Here is an 18,199-nt window from a genome sequence, read left to right as displayed (position 1 = left end):
AACAATGAACTGTTAATCTTAACTAATATTTACAAAGCACTATTTACAAATCAGAACTACCAGTTCTCAGTTCACAGTTCTTCTATCTCAGTCACTCGAGTTCACAGTATCTCGAACCACAGACCTTCAGAGACAGTTCACTGTACTCGAACTCGGGTCCCTCCAACTGCGGTCCACTGCACTCGAACTCAGGTCCCTCCAACTGCGGTCCACTGCACTCGAACTCAGGCCTTCGGATGCTGACGCAGATGCGGACGCACACTCGAGTCGAACTCCGGTACACAAGACTGGCTTGCTTGCTCTGGCTTTGTCACTGACTGGCTGACTAATCAACTGAAAACTGCTGTCGTTCCTTCGCGTCCGTAATTTATAACCACAGCGACGTAGCCTCGAAGGTTCCACGCGTCTCTAGAGATGGCACTCCAGAGAAATCCAGAGCCCTCTCCTCTCTACCAGCACCAGATGCGCGCGCAAACTCGTCGCGTTGACGTAATACACCCTCTCTCTTCTCTCCACCGCGCGACGTCACTCAATGTTCCGTGGAGCCTGAGCGATCTGCTTTCTTGCGGGACGCTGGTCATGAGTTCGAATCTCACGTCGCTGTCACAATATCAATCAGAATCTCAATCAGAAACAGTAGTATTAATGGCAGTAATAACTGTAGCACTGTAGAATAGAATACTAACCGATTTCAATATCTTCATTAATCTTTCTTTGAAATACGGGGACGCTTGGATACAATCTCATAGTCTCCTTGATTACTTGCTCGAGGTATTTCATTTCTTGTAGATCACTAAATTGAACATCTCGGTCTGAGTTTCCTAAAATGCTATCCAGCTCACACACAACTTTCTCCTGCAACACAAAATTGTTATATTAAAAATATTTCTTTCTCTTCGTTCATATTGATTTTTCATTTGATAGAAACGTCCTTTATAATTCAACATTTCATAAAATGTATTTCCATATTAATTAAACACTCCATTCGTTTCTTGATAATACACTATATTCAACGTAAGAAATAATATTGAGTTTTAAAAACAATGACTATTACCATGTAGAATTTGTCTCCGAATTACGACGACTGAGGTAATATGTACGAGTATTTATCTCCAGATGAAAGTCAGTAAGCAGTAACCAAAATTATGGTTACGAGAACTTCAAGGCATGTTTTGAAGTAGTAACGGCATAAATAGATAGGCTAACAAAACAACTGAAAATGGTATTTATATCTCACTAAATTGAAAATTATGTAAGTGTCTGGGAAAGAAACGCGTTCAAAGGGAGGTTCCTCTTCGAATACCAAATAATTTTGTCATTCACATTTATTTTTCTTTTTTTATGGAGGAGGAACTCGAAGACTAGCACCGCAGCCTCGAATGGGTTTATTGTGCCTTAATCACTCCTTTAGCTACTTTATAAATTATTATGGAAATCGTAATTCGGCTATGTGGTGACATCTGTCGTTTCAGCCATGTAGGCTTAAGGGTCCATTGAAGTTCCACTATACTGCCCTTCCGCTCCCTCCGAAAGGCTATTACGCCTCCTCATCTATGCGCCAGTCACAAAACTACATCACGCCGCATCGTTTTGAGTGAATATTATTGAAATTATGAATGTTGAAATGGAGAGCGACGACGGAATAATGAAGGAAAATGGGAAAACCCACAGAAAAGCTTTGAGGAAATTTGGCTTTGTCCAACAAATATCGGGATTTGAACCCCAGTCTGCAGTCATCGTAAGCCAACTGAGCTACTAAAGCAATTTTCATATACTTATAGAGCATTCAGTAGATTTTTTTTTTTTTTTTTTTTTTTTTAATGAAATGAAAGCGTCAAAGGTGATCGATAATCTTTGTTCTTTGATTTGTATAAAAAACCGTCGTTTGTAAGAAAAACCTCTCCCCGTGGTACGATTTGACAACTTCACATCAATTGATCAATTTCAGAACACACACACTATTTGACTCAACGCTTCATCACACGAACGCACCCACACAACAGGCAGAGATGTTGAAATGACGCCAAGACACAGAAGGCTCTGAGGATGGTGTGAAGTAACATCGAAACAGCTGTAAGCTGCACATGCTTACAACATAATTAACACGAGTAAGTTCGCCATTTAATCAAGTATTTATATTCAAGTGTTAAAAGTAGTGTACGAAAGATTCAAAATAGAATAACATAGCTGTATTTTATATTGTACAAACGATCTATTTCGGTTTTTAAGGCAATTAACATAATATTAATAGACGGAAAGGACCTTTTAAATCAGAAATTGCATGAAGGAGACGAGTCAGTGTTCTTTTTGAGCAGTGGCTATACCTGTTTCTCAAAATCACGACTCGTTTGTTATTACTAATTGTGCAAAGTATCCTTGGTTAAGTGACATTAAGTTGAGTACCCGCCTTTGGATAAGAAACGTAGACTTCCCCCAAAGTGTGATAGCTAGGTTTATGGTGATATCGCACTTCTGTTACCGTACTTCATTCAGTAAGCTAATATCTACTGTATATAATTACAACATTATTTTATTTCGATATCCCATTTTGAGTACGGGAAGAACATTTGATACTCTTCAGTCTTGTTTCGAGTTTTGATATGCAAATTTCAGGGGTATTCTTTTCAATTTAAAAAGGGTGCATTTTATTAGTTTTATATTAATACCGTCTATAGCAGGAGTTTTTCTATTTTTAAATTTATCTAGTGCTTATGCTAATTCAGTTAACTTCACTCTTGTTCTTTAAACTGCTGGATCCATTCTTCACCTGATATGACTTCGATATCCGCTTTATCTCTGTCTTCCTGGTTTTGGTATTTAATCATTTCATATGCATTTGTTTGCCTTCCATGAATATCATGTTCAATGTTTGCAACATACTTGTCTCCTCTTTCTTCTTTGCAACTGTTACTTCCTTTTTCGTTTGTGATGCTATAACTTTATAGGTCTACTCGTATGTGAGTCTTCTTGCTATTTGATCTGTAAGCATTCCAGTATGCTGAACTTTTATTCTTCTATCGAATTTTTAAGTTAATAATTCCATATGTTAAATCTTCTTCTCTCTTCTTCTTTTTTTTTCCTTTTCTTTTTTTTATTATCTTGATATGTTACTTAATCATTTGTATTTGTATGCCATTTAGTACGACTTTGCTAATCAACATTTTATGTCTTGTAACCCACATGTATTCTCCTATTAGTATATTAACTGTATAATATATCTCAAGTGAATTATCCGTCGAATTTATCTCGAGCATTTTAGGTCTTATAAATTGTGTGTTTGTGTGTGTGTGTGTGTGTGTGTGTGAGTGTGTATATTCCCCTTATGTTATGTAACTGATTTTGATTAGGGTAAACTAGGGTCTGTTGGACAGTCGGCATGTTGGACACTCTGTACTTTAACGTGTTACCTCGCCACTTGTGGGCACCACATTCTGCTAGAAGTCAATGACGGAAGTAGCCACGAGTGGGTCATTGACTTCTAGCAGAATGTGGTGCCCACAAGTGGCGAGGTAACACGTTAAAGTACAGAATGTCCAACATGCCCGACTGTCGAACAGACCCCAGTTTACCCTATGTGTAATTTTCTACTTTACTTTATATGTTATTTAACCGAACTTGATTATTTGTAATTTTATATTATGTAACTGATCTTGACTATTGTAATTTTCTACTATATTTTATGTAATTTCTAAGGTAGTTTCTTTTGTGTTGTTTTGTAATCTAATTTTGTATTTCATGTATATTATTGAAACCTGGTTGAGTGGAAGAGAAGGCCTCATGGCCTTAACTCTGCCAGGAAAAATAAACCTACTACTAAACCTGCTACTATTTTCGTTTTTCCTTTTGATCCCAGCTCCGAGACATTTACTTTGTTTTTTATATAACTTAATATTTTTCCACTCCTCCTCAATATTGATAATTTCTTCATATTCAGTAATATATCGAGAAAGTCTCTTCTCATATGTTTCTAATATATGACTCTCTTAAGAGATGGATTAACCAGCACTTCTCTCGACATGTTTCTTATTATGATGTTTTGCCCATCTTGTTCTCAATTTTATATTTTCTTCTCCCAAATAATGATTTGACCTGATACCTGCCCTTTTACATGCCCTTACATCTTCAAGCAGATTCCACATTTGATCAATGCATACAAAATAATCAAAGGACTTACGTACACATGCGTTAGCAGAGATTAACGATAATCGAAACAGGATGGAGGAAACGTGTGGTAAGCAGGATGATGACCATATTTTGCTACCTACTGCAGCTCCCAAAATTAATAACGATGCTGTGTTGGTACCCGACTGGCCGAAATTGTATGAGAAAATTTCATCCCTCTTGAAGACTCGAACCAGTGCTCATTCCGGTAACGCTATTCCGAGGCAATGCACCACGATGATCTCTAGGTCACATGTTGCATTGGAAACAATCATCGCATAGGGCGCAAATGGGCGAATATGAGCCCAGGTGGATTCATGCTTGGTCCGGCCCCAAAAAGTCAAGCATAAATTTGTAGTGATTATTCAAGTGAATTATTTCCGTTGTACCTGTATATCTTGATGTTTTGCCAATGCCCAAAGACCGAAGGAAATTCCGGATGCAGTTGTATCATGTCCCTGTAACATAGAAATGAACATAATGAGCTTAATTAATGCATAGAAGTAAAAATAAAGGGTCTAAATTCATCACATAAATTAAATTAGGCCATTTACAATTACAGAATTACAGCTAGCATTACCCTGATACGCAACAAATACGTTATTTTCCTGCAGTTTGTTATGAAAAATTCTTATTCATAACCATGAATAAATTGTGGGCATAATTAATATGACCCATTTCCTGAATAGTTTCCAATATTGTACGTGTACATTTTTAGTAATGACTTAATCATTTTACAAATTGTCTTATTTCTATGCGTGAATCGACAACGTTCATTTTAATTTATTAAATTTTCATTCATTTTGAGTCTTCAACTTTATTTTTGTTTCATGTGTAGACAGTATGCAAATAAAATGGATTCACACACCAATCACAACAAAAGCATGATTTCATAAACGTTAGAATGACTGATAGTATCAAAGCCCTACTTTCATAACAATTATAATGGTGTGAAGATTACGGCAGAAGTTTTCCTACCTTAGTTAAGTTGTGCCCATCCGAATGCTCTTCCTCAAATTAAAAGTACTGGCGCAGCCATTAGTCCATGTGAGGAAAACAGAACTATACTATTGCCCAGATTACGAAGAATTTCCACTTCTCACCTCAAAAATGAATGTGTTGACCTCGTCTCGTATATCCTTATCAGTGAGTTTGTTGCCTTCCAATGATGACAAAATCAGCAAGTCTAGGAATGCAAGTCGACGTTTTGCACCTGCGCACAACACGAACGTGGTATAAGTATGTTTTCTGTGTAACCTCCATCTTGTCTTAGAAGACAAAGTTCACAAGATAAATAATTATTTTAAGGAACTGTGGAATTATGTGAAGCAACTTAACACATGGACATAGAAACCATTTTATGTAATACTACGGTGAGTCATATTTATCTCTCGCGTACGAGCCATTCATGTGTGGTCAGCTTAGGTTTCCTCATTGTCGAACCATAACCTCTTGCCTATTTGTAGTTGTATAGTTTTGATTAATAGTGGCATGCACACAATTTCATAATGAGTAATAAACCGTTACAGGAGTTGTTCTAAGTTATATGCGTCTGCATAGAAACATTTCCGACATCTTTTGTTAAAGTTTTCATTCATATCCAACTCTTATAATTTCTGTAGTTACATTGTCTTTAATTACGTCTAGTGTGAACATTATTCTTGTAGACTCAATTTTTTAGGGTTCCTTCAAAACAATTCTCGCATAAAGTAAGATCTGGAGAACGTGTGAGTCATAACCCCCATCAAAAAATCTCCTTGATTAATTCGAAGGAATCCCAGGCAGTGGGCAAAGTGTCAGAATCTTATTGAAAACATGCATTGTGTCTCATTATTTGTTAACATTTAAAACGACGCAAGTATTTTTGTGTGGTTCCTCTCTAAACTTACTGTGTCTTAAAAAATATGGACTATATTATTCTGCTTGCAATTACAACACGTCAAGCGCCAATTTCCTTTTTCATGCAAAGGAACTTCGTGTATTAGCCGGGAATTATTAGTGCTCCAATATCTAATGTTTTGTGAAGCAACATGAATGAAATCATACCAACACGATTTTGGTCTTCCTAACTTATTACATTAATTTCTTTTCTTTTCTTCCCTCCTCTCTCTCTTTTTATTTCTCTGCCTGTCTCTCTGTCTGTCTGTCTGTCTCTCACTTGCTATATGCACACTCAAAATTATACTCTTTTACGTTAATAAGTAAAACGGTAGCGTGATTACAGAGTACAAAGTAATGTATGATGTAATATGTTCCGTCGAACCCCGGCCACTTAGTCACTCATAATGAGTACACCACTATACTTGATGTTGGACATTGTCTCTAGTGACGCGGTACACGAGGGTAGGCCAACAAAGGGGAACACAGTAGGTAGAACTCAAAAAGAGAGGGATTCAATCCGGCATCGGAACTTGAATCCGGTGTGGCTTAGGCCGCTCCCTGACAGGTCGGTAAGAGCATCGGTATTACATCAACACGGTAAGCGCTCTGCATGCCGAATCAGTGTCGCAGCCATATACTGTATTTGTTAGCAACTTCACACGGATCGGCATGCAGCCTTGCTGTACATTTCTCACTCGGAAAGCAGCATTTACCGAGTGAAGTTGTGAATATTTCTATTTGTAATAAAGAACATTTTAGGACCATTCAGTGAATGATAAATAAAATAAACACACATTGCCAGTTCTAAAGACCAGTGCATAGTAATCTATTGTTAAAAGTGACTGTTCAAAAAGAATTATTCATTATTCATTGTTAATTATTAAAACAACACTGATTCTATACACATTTTTGCAGTATCTTTGGGCATATCTATATTTTATTTTATACACGACAATGATAATGCCATGGAAGTGATGCACGGGATTTATGATGTAATTAGCTAAGTGATTACGTATGGTAGCTGCAGATGATGATGATGATGATGATGTAGTTGAATAATATGAAGGAAGCAGCACAAGCAATGAAATGATCCCATTTGGTGATCTGAATGATAAAATGAAAATTAATATCATTTTCTGTTTTGCTTAATTTCAGTAAAGTTATTATTTCATTAATTTCTACTACACTTAGGGACTATCTATTAGTTAGATACCTAAATTTATATGATAGAATATGTTGTATCACCAACTGGGATACTGTTGTATACTCTTACCGTACTCCTACATTATACTGTATTTATCATTTAATAATACATTATGTTATATAGAGGTAAACTTATTTATACATATAACTTATAACTAGGAATACCACCTGGTGACAAAATATGTGTTTTGGCAACAGTAGAAACATCAAACAATTGGTAGCAACGACAATGACAGGAAGTTTAATATCGCGATAGTGAGATTACGACAATATCTTACGTAAAATGTCGCGAAGAACCTGGAGACGTAGTCAATGAGCACAAAGATGGAGCACAAATAGAGCCATTAGGTTAGTAGGTAGGTAGGGAACTTATGGCCTATCCTGTACGTGTAATTGTAATACTGAATTTAGTGACACTTTTCGGATTTAAATAAATATTAAACGTACTGAATATTGGTAACATGTTTTTTTTTTGTATTCACATACCTTAATGTTATTAGCAACCTTTCTTCAGCACTGACACATTCCCTCATGTTTGTGTTCTGTCTATTAATGGGTGGACTGATAAGTTGACCAAAATCTTGAAATGTCCTCTTTGTCATTCTGTACATTGACAGAATTTTTCATCTAGTGTCAATTCTCGTGCTGCTACGAACAACCTAAGTTGATATTTCTTTCAATGTACGGATGTACCCAATATCGTTTCCTTTTCCTTCGTAACCTTAAATATACATAGAACGCAATATCTTCTTCGTCACTAGACAACATATCCTTTAGAAGTTTAAGTAAGTACTGAGAATTTAGAAAATGTGCAGTGGAGTGATGCAGAGAAAAACACATTTATGCCTCAGACATGTCGTACCGTGAGAGACTCCAGTGCGGTGCAACATCATTCAAACAAATGTTGCACACCTGCTGTACCGACCCGTCAGGGAAGGCCCTTAGTGAATAAAGCGCCAGCACGTAAAGCTGGAAACCCGGGTTCGAATCCCGGTGCCGGAGAGAATTTTTCTCTGTTCTACCGATTCTTCATGATATGATATGATATGATATGATATGATATGATATGATATGATATGATATGATATGATATGATATTGATATATTTATTCCAACAGTTTATATCAGTCGTGATGGTCCTTCACATTTCTGTATAGAGTGCCATCACTCTCTTGGAAACATATTCTGCTTAGGTTTTTTTTTTTATCATCCGGTTATTACATATAAATGGCCCAGATCATTTTTCTACCACTTTTCTCATCTATGTTTCACCTCCCTTCTTTTTCTACTTGGAATGAAATGGAATGGAATTTAAGTGAGGGGGGCACTGATGGCCCAGCACTGCGACCTGTTGAGATCTATTGCGCTAACCCTCGATATGGAATGAGTGGCGTGCCATAGATCCCTTACGCGCACCAACCCAACCACATGACTCCCTGACGACCAGTCCCTATAGCCAACAGAAATCCATATACCATTCCTGCTTCGGCAACTTCCCCCAAGGCCCCCTGTCGGTCCAAGACGAAACTCCTCCCCCGACTAAGTCCGCCTCGGGTGCTCGTTGCTCTTTTTCTACTTACTCCCTCCCTTCCCTATTTGTCCACCTTATTCTTACTAATCTCATTTAACTAAACACTCACTTCTCTCAATTCCTTATTAATTGTTCCCAGCATTGTTTACATGAAGTTGAACTCTTCCATAATTGTCATCCTGTTTATTTCGCTTAAATCACTAACGTTCATTGTTCACTTATTCCCATTAATCTAATCTGTATATTTTCAGACGAAGTAGTTTCATTACATTTACATTCCCACTTTTTTATTATATTTGGATCACTACTTACTTTTCACCACTCTCTGGCTATTACTCCTAGCTTTCTTATTCTTTTTCACTATTATTAGACGGTAGTCTTTTTAGTCACCATCACCATTTTCACTTCAACGCTTTCCTATGTTTTGTCACTCTTGCACCAACCTCTTAAGTTACAACTTTTCTGCCCTTACTTCTTTCCACTGACATACCTCTATTCGGTGTCCCTAACATTACTTCATCCCTTCCACTTCTTGCAGAATTTTTACTTCTTATCTCACTTTCTTCTTCTCTCGGTCCCTTTTGTGATTGCTGACTCATATATTCTTCCTGCTTGTTTTGTTTCATGAACTCTTTCAGCTCGTCTCAACTCTTCTATGCCATCCTTCGGATCTCCCCTGTCTACATAATGCCATCATCATTATTTTAGTGCAAGTCTTCTTTCTTTCCCAATCGCTTGTTGACGTCATCCTCGTCTGCCGCTCTTGCTGCCCTTTGCATTTTCATACTGTTCCCTGTTCTTTCTCCCTGGTTGCCGAAATCTGCTGACTTTCATTTCATCGTTTGCTATCCTTACCTGTGTAATGACCTCTCCACCTTCTAGTTTTCCTGCTAATTCTTCCATCGTATGTTTTACTACAATTATTCTTATCTCCTCTTTCAGGTCTTTTTTTTATCTTTTCATTTATATGTGTCCCTGTCTCCATGGTTCAAATTTTCCAAACACAATTCAACTTCTAACATCTCCTCATTTATCTTTAGTTTGTCTCTGTATAATCTATTTTTTCTTGCAGCCTCCATAAAAGTAATCATCCTGCATCTTACTTCATATTCAAAATCGTGTTCCAGCCTAATATTTGAGTCATTTAAGTTCTTTCGTTTGTTCAAATTTTTTTTCTTTTGTGCTTATAATTGAGAATTTTATTAAAATAGGTATATTTACATTTTTGCCGATTCTGTATGCTTATTTTATTTGCCCACCACTCACATCAATCCTGAACCAATCCAAGCACACTTTCATTACAGTCTCGTATATTTCCAATGCCTATTCATTGCCCTTTTTTCGATTCCAAAAATGTTAAGTTCTTCTTCTCTTTTCGTCGTCTAGATATTTCAACTTACTTTTCATTTGGTCATTTTTCCTCTGTAGAGTTTCCAACTTCTTGTAGATCTCTTCAATGTTTGCTTCAAGGTTTACTACTGCTTGACTATATTCTTCAATATTCGCCAATATCATACTGTTACGCGATATCGTGGGTCAATGCCTTTACTACAATGTTTCCTCACTGCCGACACCCCTTCGCACACATGTTAAACGATTATTAATAACAGGTGGCCAGGTACTAGGATCCCATAAATCACATTCTACTGTCAATTCAGCACAGTTGCTAGCTATTAATCGGTAAATTATCCCCTCAACTTGATTTCGGCAAAGAACCTTTCCTTTCATCCCGGAATAATTTCAAACAAACTTCAAACTCCCCATCTGGGTCTTCATCTTCCATTTCGATTTCGTTCTTACTGTCTGGAAAAAGTTCCGAACCGATTTATGCTGATGCAGTAGGATCACTTTCGTCTAACTTTACGAGTTCCGGCGTGGAACCTCGTAACTTTCCTTTTCTTGTCATTTTCATTCTTCCTTTTGCGATAATAAGCATCAGAGAGACGTTTAGTTTTTCTGTCAGACGTCTTCAAATCTATAATAATAATAATAATAATAATAATAATAATAATAATAATAATAATAATAATAATAATAATAATAATAATAATAATAATAATAATAATAATAATAATAATGATGATGATGATAATGATGATAATAAATTAATAAATAATAATTTTCTTCTTACTGCACAACATATTAATACGTTGTAAAGACGCAAACTTATCTTAAGGCTTTCTGTGCGGATTCCTCCATACTTTAACTGTTATCTACGCTGAATATAAATCAAATAAAAATAAATAAATAAAGTTATAAATCAATGAAAACACTAAAACGTACCTTTAATATTTTATTCTTAATAGCAAGTTGCTCTCCACACTGTTCACTATCAAGTATTAATGAATTTTATGCAGTGGCTGGAAATGTTGAAAACGATCGACGAAAGATTTTATTGTTGGATGAATATTCAAACTGTGTATATTTTACATCATTCTGTTTTTAGAGAGAGAGGGGGGGGAGAGTGTGTCTACCCGCTTCACGTCGGATAGATGGCAGGACTTTGACTCATTTTCAATTTGTACACCACTTCGGCGGGCCACGCTGTACTTGATGTGTAAATTCAACTGTGAATCAAATCCGCTGAATGACGGTTGACAGCGAAATGTCACAGGCATTGAGGCGGAAATTTTGAACAAAATCCCTGTAATAGCTCAAGAGAAATCGCTGCTTATAGACTGACGATAATGTCCAAAACAACTTTTCGGTATCAGAGTGTATTTGCGCGAAAATCTGGAAGTCGATTTTTGGAATAAACCCTCTCTTCTCTTTATACTAGTACGTAATATTATGACGAGGAGAAAGGTGATTTTTATTTAATTCTAAATATCTCAACTGGGCCTAAAAATATGAGTACGTTAAAAAGAACACAAAGCACAGAAATGGCTTTTTGAAAAATAAATTGAAATGAAAACAAATATTTTTGTCTTATAGACAGATTAACATATTAATGGTATACAGTAGGATTGAATAAACTTACTAGTACTCCTATCGCAAGGTTAACATCACGGATACCATATAGAATGGCTTCACGATTCACGTCTACGAAATTTCCATACTGACCAGTATGGTGTGTTTAATAATGGTGCACTAAAAGGAATGTTGTAACAGTGGTAATAACTTTTCCACAAACTAAGCACTATTTCCACTTTCCACCTCCTAAAATATCATTTTATCACAGAGGATTCAATTGAGATTCTGAGCGTCGTTTAATGTCACTTGTGCTAGTAATACTGTAACTGACTCACGAAAGCACTGTTTATGAAGAGTGTTGATCGATTAAATATTTTAGTTGGCTATGATGTTTTTCGAATAATGGCTTCAACGAGAGAAGAAAGTCAAGAGCGCCTATAGAGGTTAGCAATATTTTCAGGGCAATGCACACGAGTGAAAGCACTCAGTGCACGCGTTGCAAATGCACAAGAATGCCCATCTCTGGCTCAGAGGTTAATCTGGAACCTCAGTTGAGACCTTTGCCCACAGAGACATCTTCCCGTAAATAATGGGAACTAGGTGGAGGAGAAACAGTTCGTCGGTAATTTTGTCTTGTTAGATTTATTTTAAATATGGTTAGTATGAAAGCAATTAGGGCAGGATTACAGGCAATGGTTTATCTTTGTAGTGTGCTGTCTCTACTTACCATATGTATCCTCTTCAATGGTTTGTGACCCTCGAAGTTTAAATTCTTCCATTAGCTCCTTCTTTCTGGTACTAATTACATATCCAGTCATGTTATGTAGAACTGATAAACAATGTCTGCTTAATTTTCCATATGATGACAAATTGAATAGGAAGTCGGGGTAAAGCCATGCTTTTACAGTTCTCAGTATTATTATATCAGATATGCTGTAAAATAAGAAAAAATGGTTTATAATAAAATACAACGTGACGTTGTTTGATGCAACAAATATTGTACCTGAATGTGTATCATTAGTTGTCATCTTTTACTCTAAATCATTACTATTCCAAGTTTAAAATAGAGAAAACAAGTGTAAAAAGATATATATATATATATATGTATACGCACGCACACACACACACACACACACACACATATATATATATATATATATATATATATATATATATATATATATATATACACACACATTTCCTGAAATAAGTAGCTTGAAGTTTCCCTAAAAGATGTGACGAGTCTATTAAAAAATAAGTCCATTAATAAAACTATTATTCTTAAATCCTTAAACCTACATAACCTATAATTCAATAATATTTCACAGTTGTTGTAAAACTTCTGAAACAATCAATACAGCTTCATATATGTGAGGCATTGATATTAGAAGGATATAGTTAGAAAATAATGTCAATAGTAATTAATTTTCATTGGCTATAAACATTTCCATTCGAAAACAAAACAAAATTGACAACTACAATGAATGAATACTGAAAGCAGATTATTCGTAAAAATGAGGAGGAAGAAAGAAACATTCGTCAAACATTTTACAAATGACAGTCTTAAGACAGAACAGAAGATGATAGAAATGGTGTTTTAGCATCCACAAATTTAGAGGTAGATCTATTTCATTTCCAGTTTTGAAAATAAATAAGTTAGGAAAACTAAAACTGAAATCCCGTTCAATCACTTATTATACATATAGGTGATTATTTTGGTTAAAAAATAAATATTTGCAGGTAAAAGACCATATTCAGTATGAACCAATTTTACCCAAACTATTCTTGCTAACAACTCCTTGATTCTTCAAAAGGTAATGTTGATGAAAATCACGATGATGTCAAAGACAACTATATTTTGCATGGCATTAACGATGACTATGGTACTATTGATAACTATGACGATTGTGATGATGATGATGATGATTATTATTATTATTATTATTATTATTATTATTATTATTATTATTATTATTAATATGATGCTAATATTAAACAACTTCACATTTTATTGTAGTTTACAAAAGAATCTATTGCTACTACAGGTGGTACTTCTGCAGTTGTGTAAAAGAACACAAACATAAATTAATAACGAAACAAATTTCTGTAGACCGCGTTAATAAAGTCATAATTTTAGCCCCAATCCACTGACGGCTTCTTATCAGTTCATTCGATACACAGGAAATTGTTTGAAAGGAATGCTAATCTGAAGTTTATATCACAATGTTCTTCAAATATTTTGACTTTTAGTGTAAGACACTAATTTCTCACTTTCTACTATAACCGAGTAAACTTAATAGATCTCCTATTTCAAAAAGTCTGTGTTCAAGGTTTCCTCATGTTATTCCACTTGACACATCCAAAACAAATTTCTCCATTATGATATGAAAGTTCCTGAATATGAATCATATTTGAAGACAAAATGTGGAGAATATCCTCAAGTATTTGCAATTCATACATGAAAAATCAATTTCTGAATTTCGACATCAAAGATACGGAATAGATAATATTTTAGAAAGGCCGTGTGGAAAGTTTATTCAAGTATTTTTAATTTTATGACGAAAACAAATTTCTGAGTTTCGGAATCAACGATACTAAACAAGTCTCTTATATTCAGAAAATTGTGCGAAAGGTTTCTTCAAGTTCTTTCGCTTCCCATATAAATAATTAGTTTGTAAATTTCGGCATGAAGGAAACTGAATAGATATTTTCAAACGGATGTATGAAGGAGTTTTAAGTACTTTCGCTTCTACGTATATCAAAAACAATATTTGAGTTTCGGCATCAAAAATACTGAACACTGATTAGGTCTCATATTTCCAGAAGGCCGTTTGGAGGTTTTTCTAAGAACTTCCAATTATCATATGAAAAAGGAATTTCTGACTTCCGGCATCAAAAATACTGAACAGATCGCATATTTTCAAAGGGTTATGTGGAATAATTCTTCTATTACTTTATACTCTCATAACAAAAACTAAATTCTTAGTTTCGGTATCAAAGATGCTTAACATATCTCGTGTTTTCAAGAGATTTGGACTCTCACCTTGAGAGAGTAAGAGTAGTTAAAAGTGTTCAAGAATAAGGTCTTTAGGAAAATATAGGAGCTAAGAGGGATGACGCTACAGGAGAATGGAGAAAAAACTGCACGCATTGTATTCTTCACCTAGCATAATTAAGGACATTAAATCCTGACGTTTGAGATGGGCAGGGCATGTAGCACGTATGGGTGAATCCAGAAATGCATATAGATTATTAGTTAGAAGACCTGAGAGAAAATGACCTTTGTGGAGGCCGAGACGTAGATGGGAGGATGATATAAAATGGATTTGAGGTAGGTGACATATTATGATGCTAGAGACTGGATTAATGTTGCTCTGGATAGAGACCGATGGCGGGCTTATGTAAGGGCGGCAATGATCCTCCCGGTTCCTTAAAAGTCATTTGTAAGTAAGTAAGTTGTGGAGATTTGTTCAATTACTTCCCCTTCCATGCAGAAAACTAATTTTTGACTTTTGATATCAAAGACACTGAACAGGTCTCGTGTTTTTCAAGGCGCTGTTTAAAAGGTTTAGAAGATGTCAAAAACCCTTCAAATTAAAAAAAAAATCAAGTTTTGTAGAGCATTCGAGGAAGATTCATAATACTTTCACTGTCCTTTCTAAAATATTCTTTCTCTTCCATTCTGACGTTAATGATACTAAATGTATAGCCTACATATAAATTGTCAGCTAAATTTGTAACTCAGTTTTCACATCGTAATTTAATATCTCTGTTTTTCGTGTAATGAGAAGGAAATGTTACAGTTTAAAACTGCGTAGGCTATATTCTTACTCCTTTACAGCTTTCACAAATTCCGATGAGCTGTCTTGTTGAGCATTCACAGTTACACCCATCGCTGTCTCTGAAATGGAAATATATAATAATCAGAATCGTTTTGCAGCAAACAGTACATAAGAGAAACCGCAGAATTCAGACTTACCACTTATAATATCCAATGTATACGGAGTAATATAGTTACGAACATCGAACTCGGCACCATTTACGTGACTGGAAAGACGTTCCAACAAGATGAGTCCATTCTTGTTAAACACATCTACGTATTTTTGCAATATCTTGAAATGGAATGTAGGAGTTATAATCTTTCTATGTTTCTTCCACTTTTCTCCTATAAATACAGGAATATTCTTAATTAGTTTTATAATATTTAATGACTTCTAAGTGGAAAATGTTCTATGATATTGATATACAACATTATAGCTAATTGGAATAAAATGTAGTAACTCAGTCTGGGTGTGTATGGATGGTTATCAAATATACAGTATGTATCTTTTCACAATCAGTTGCTTGTTTACACTTGATATCCCCGTCTTTACAAAAACGAAGTTTGTTATTCTACATGCAAATCCCATAAATATCGCAGGCCTGAACATTTCGTTGTACCGTCACACTACAAGTGGTAATACTGTAATATATAATCCTTGCCGTCTTCTCTGCGAAGACGTTAATCATGAACTCACACACATATTTTTAATTGTTTGTTCTGTTAGAGCACATTTCGGACAACGTTTCTTCTTATTGAGAACGGAACCTTTTTCTCGACACTTACTAAATAATTTAACAACATACTGTTTCGTTGGTTGTGTAAACTCTGGAAAATTCCGCCGAAACACGCATAACCATAACTCGTACGATTTCTTGTTCAGTAGACATGTTTCACAGAGGAAAATTCTGTACTGTGTATCTACCATGGTTAAAACTACAGTCATTTGGGGTAACTTTGTACCAATTCTATCATATTTTTATATACTTACTTACTTACTTACTTACTTATTGGCTTTTAAGGAACCCGGAGGTTCATTACCGCCCTCACATAAGCCCGCCATTGGTCCCTATCCTGAGCAAGATTAATCCAGTCTCTATCATCATATCCCACCTCCGTCAAATCCATTTTAATATTATCTTCCCATCTACGTCTCGGCCTCCCTAAAAGGTCTTTTTCCCTCCGGCCTCCCAACTAACTCTCTATATGCATTTCTGGATTCGCCCATACGTGCTACATGTCCTGCCCATCTCAAACGTCTGGATTTAATGTTCCTAATTATGTCAGGTGAAGAATACAATGCGTGCAGTTCTGTGTTGTGTAACTTTCCCCATTCTCCTGTAACTTCATCTCTTTTAGCCCCAAATATTTTCCTTTAGCACCTTATTCTCAAACACTCTTAACCTATGTTCCTCTCTCAAAGTGAATGTCCAAGTTTCACAACCATAAAGAACAACCGGTAATATAACTGTTTTATAAATTCTAACTTTCAGATTTTTTGACAGCAGACTGGATGATAGAAGCTTCTCAACCGAATAATAACAGGCATTTCCCATATTTATTCTGTGTTTAATTTCCTCCCGAGTATAATTTATATTTGTTACTGTTGCTCCCAGATATTTGAACTTCTCCACCTCTTCAAAGGATAAATTTCCAATTTCTATATTTCAATTTCGTACAATATTCTCGTCACGAGACATAATCATATACTTTGTCTTTTCGGGATTTACTTCCAAACCTATCTCTTTACTTGCTTCCAGTAAAATTCCCGTGTTTTCCCTAATCGTTTGTAGATTTTCTCCTAACATATTTACGTCATCCGAATAGACAAGCAGCTGATGTAACCATATTTTTATGCTTATATAAAATAGTGTCTATTGAAATTGATATTTAAAAGTATATTATGTAAGAAAACAATTTATTTTATGCGTTGAGACATTTTAAACATTAAAAAATCATATTTTAAATAGGTGAAATGTGACATTTAATGGTTGTGAAATGTTACACGGCTAATTAGGGAAACTTTGTAATATATATGTGTTTTCCTATTAAATTCAATTTTATTTCATATGAAGTCACAAAAAAAAGTTTATTGAAAACGTAGAACGTTAACTATAATAATAAACTAATATACTAGCACTACAAAAGAAAATATAAACACAATTTTTATGTGTTTATTATCTACGTATATAGCTATTTGATATAAGTTATTTTTAATTCGCTAATCAAATCCTTCAACCTTAATATAATGAATTCATATGTGCCCCTTTTATTTACCAACTTATTAACTTTCTTTATTACTTTAAACTTATCAGGCCCCATCCAATGCACTCCCTTCTTGACCTTACAACCGACTGTTTCTGGAGATGGGACTATGCAGTTCAATGCCATTGATTGTAGACCTACCAGAAAACAGTGATCCTTTATATGAGACTATTACAAAGTAATCATAGCACAGATCTCCAACATTCTCGGTGAAAATTATTTCTATGTTTATTTTTCAAATTATTCACTAATGTTTTCTTTGGAATAGAATACAAATATGCAGCTTCTCGCTGACCAAGTTTTCCAGCGATTATATTATCATCTAGTGCCTGCTGTAGCGTTTCACTGAAATATCTTGCCTTTATTACATACTGTCTACTCTGTGGAAAATCCTTTTGAACTCTTGCCATCTTAAAATTTCAACG

The 18,199-nt window shown here is 35.2% G+C and overlaps 1 protein-coding gene across 2 annotated transcripts in view; it reads right to left on the bottom strand.

Moving 5' to 3' along the window:
* The window catches only part of LOC138715334 (cytochrome P450 4C1-like), a 73,125-nt gene that overhangs the window by 18,670 nt on the left and 36,256 nt on the right, over window positions 1-18,199 (bottom strand). For both annotated transcript variants that reach the window (XM_069848144.1, XM_069848145.1), the window contains exons 5-10: window positions 15,669-15,854; window positions 15,521-15,590; window positions 12,417-12,622; window positions 5,265-5,374; window positions 4,551-4,619; window positions 687-855 (exon numbers count right to left, since the gene is read on the bottom strand). In XM_069848144.1, the coding sequence (XP_069704245.1) occupies window positions 687-855; window positions 4,551-4,619; window positions 5,265-5,374; window positions 12,417-12,622; window positions 15,521-15,590; window positions 15,669-15,854 (810 nt within the window). The remainder of the gene's footprint in view (window positions 1-686; window positions 856-4,550; window positions 4,620-5,264; window positions 5,375-12,416; window positions 12,623-15,520; window positions 15,591-15,668; window positions 15,855-18,199) is intronic.

The sequence above is a fragment of the Periplaneta americana genome, chromosome 15 (genome assembly GCF_040183065.1).
Source record: "Periplaneta americana isolate PAMFEO1 chromosome 15, P.americana_PAMFEO1_priV1, whole genome shotgun sequence".
Classification (NCBI taxonomy): domain Eukaryota; kingdom Metazoa; phylum Arthropoda; class Insecta; order Blattodea; family Blattidae; genus Periplaneta; species Periplaneta americana.
Note: the sequence above shows the minus strand (reverse complement) of the source record. Positions and strands in the feature narration are given on the sequence as shown.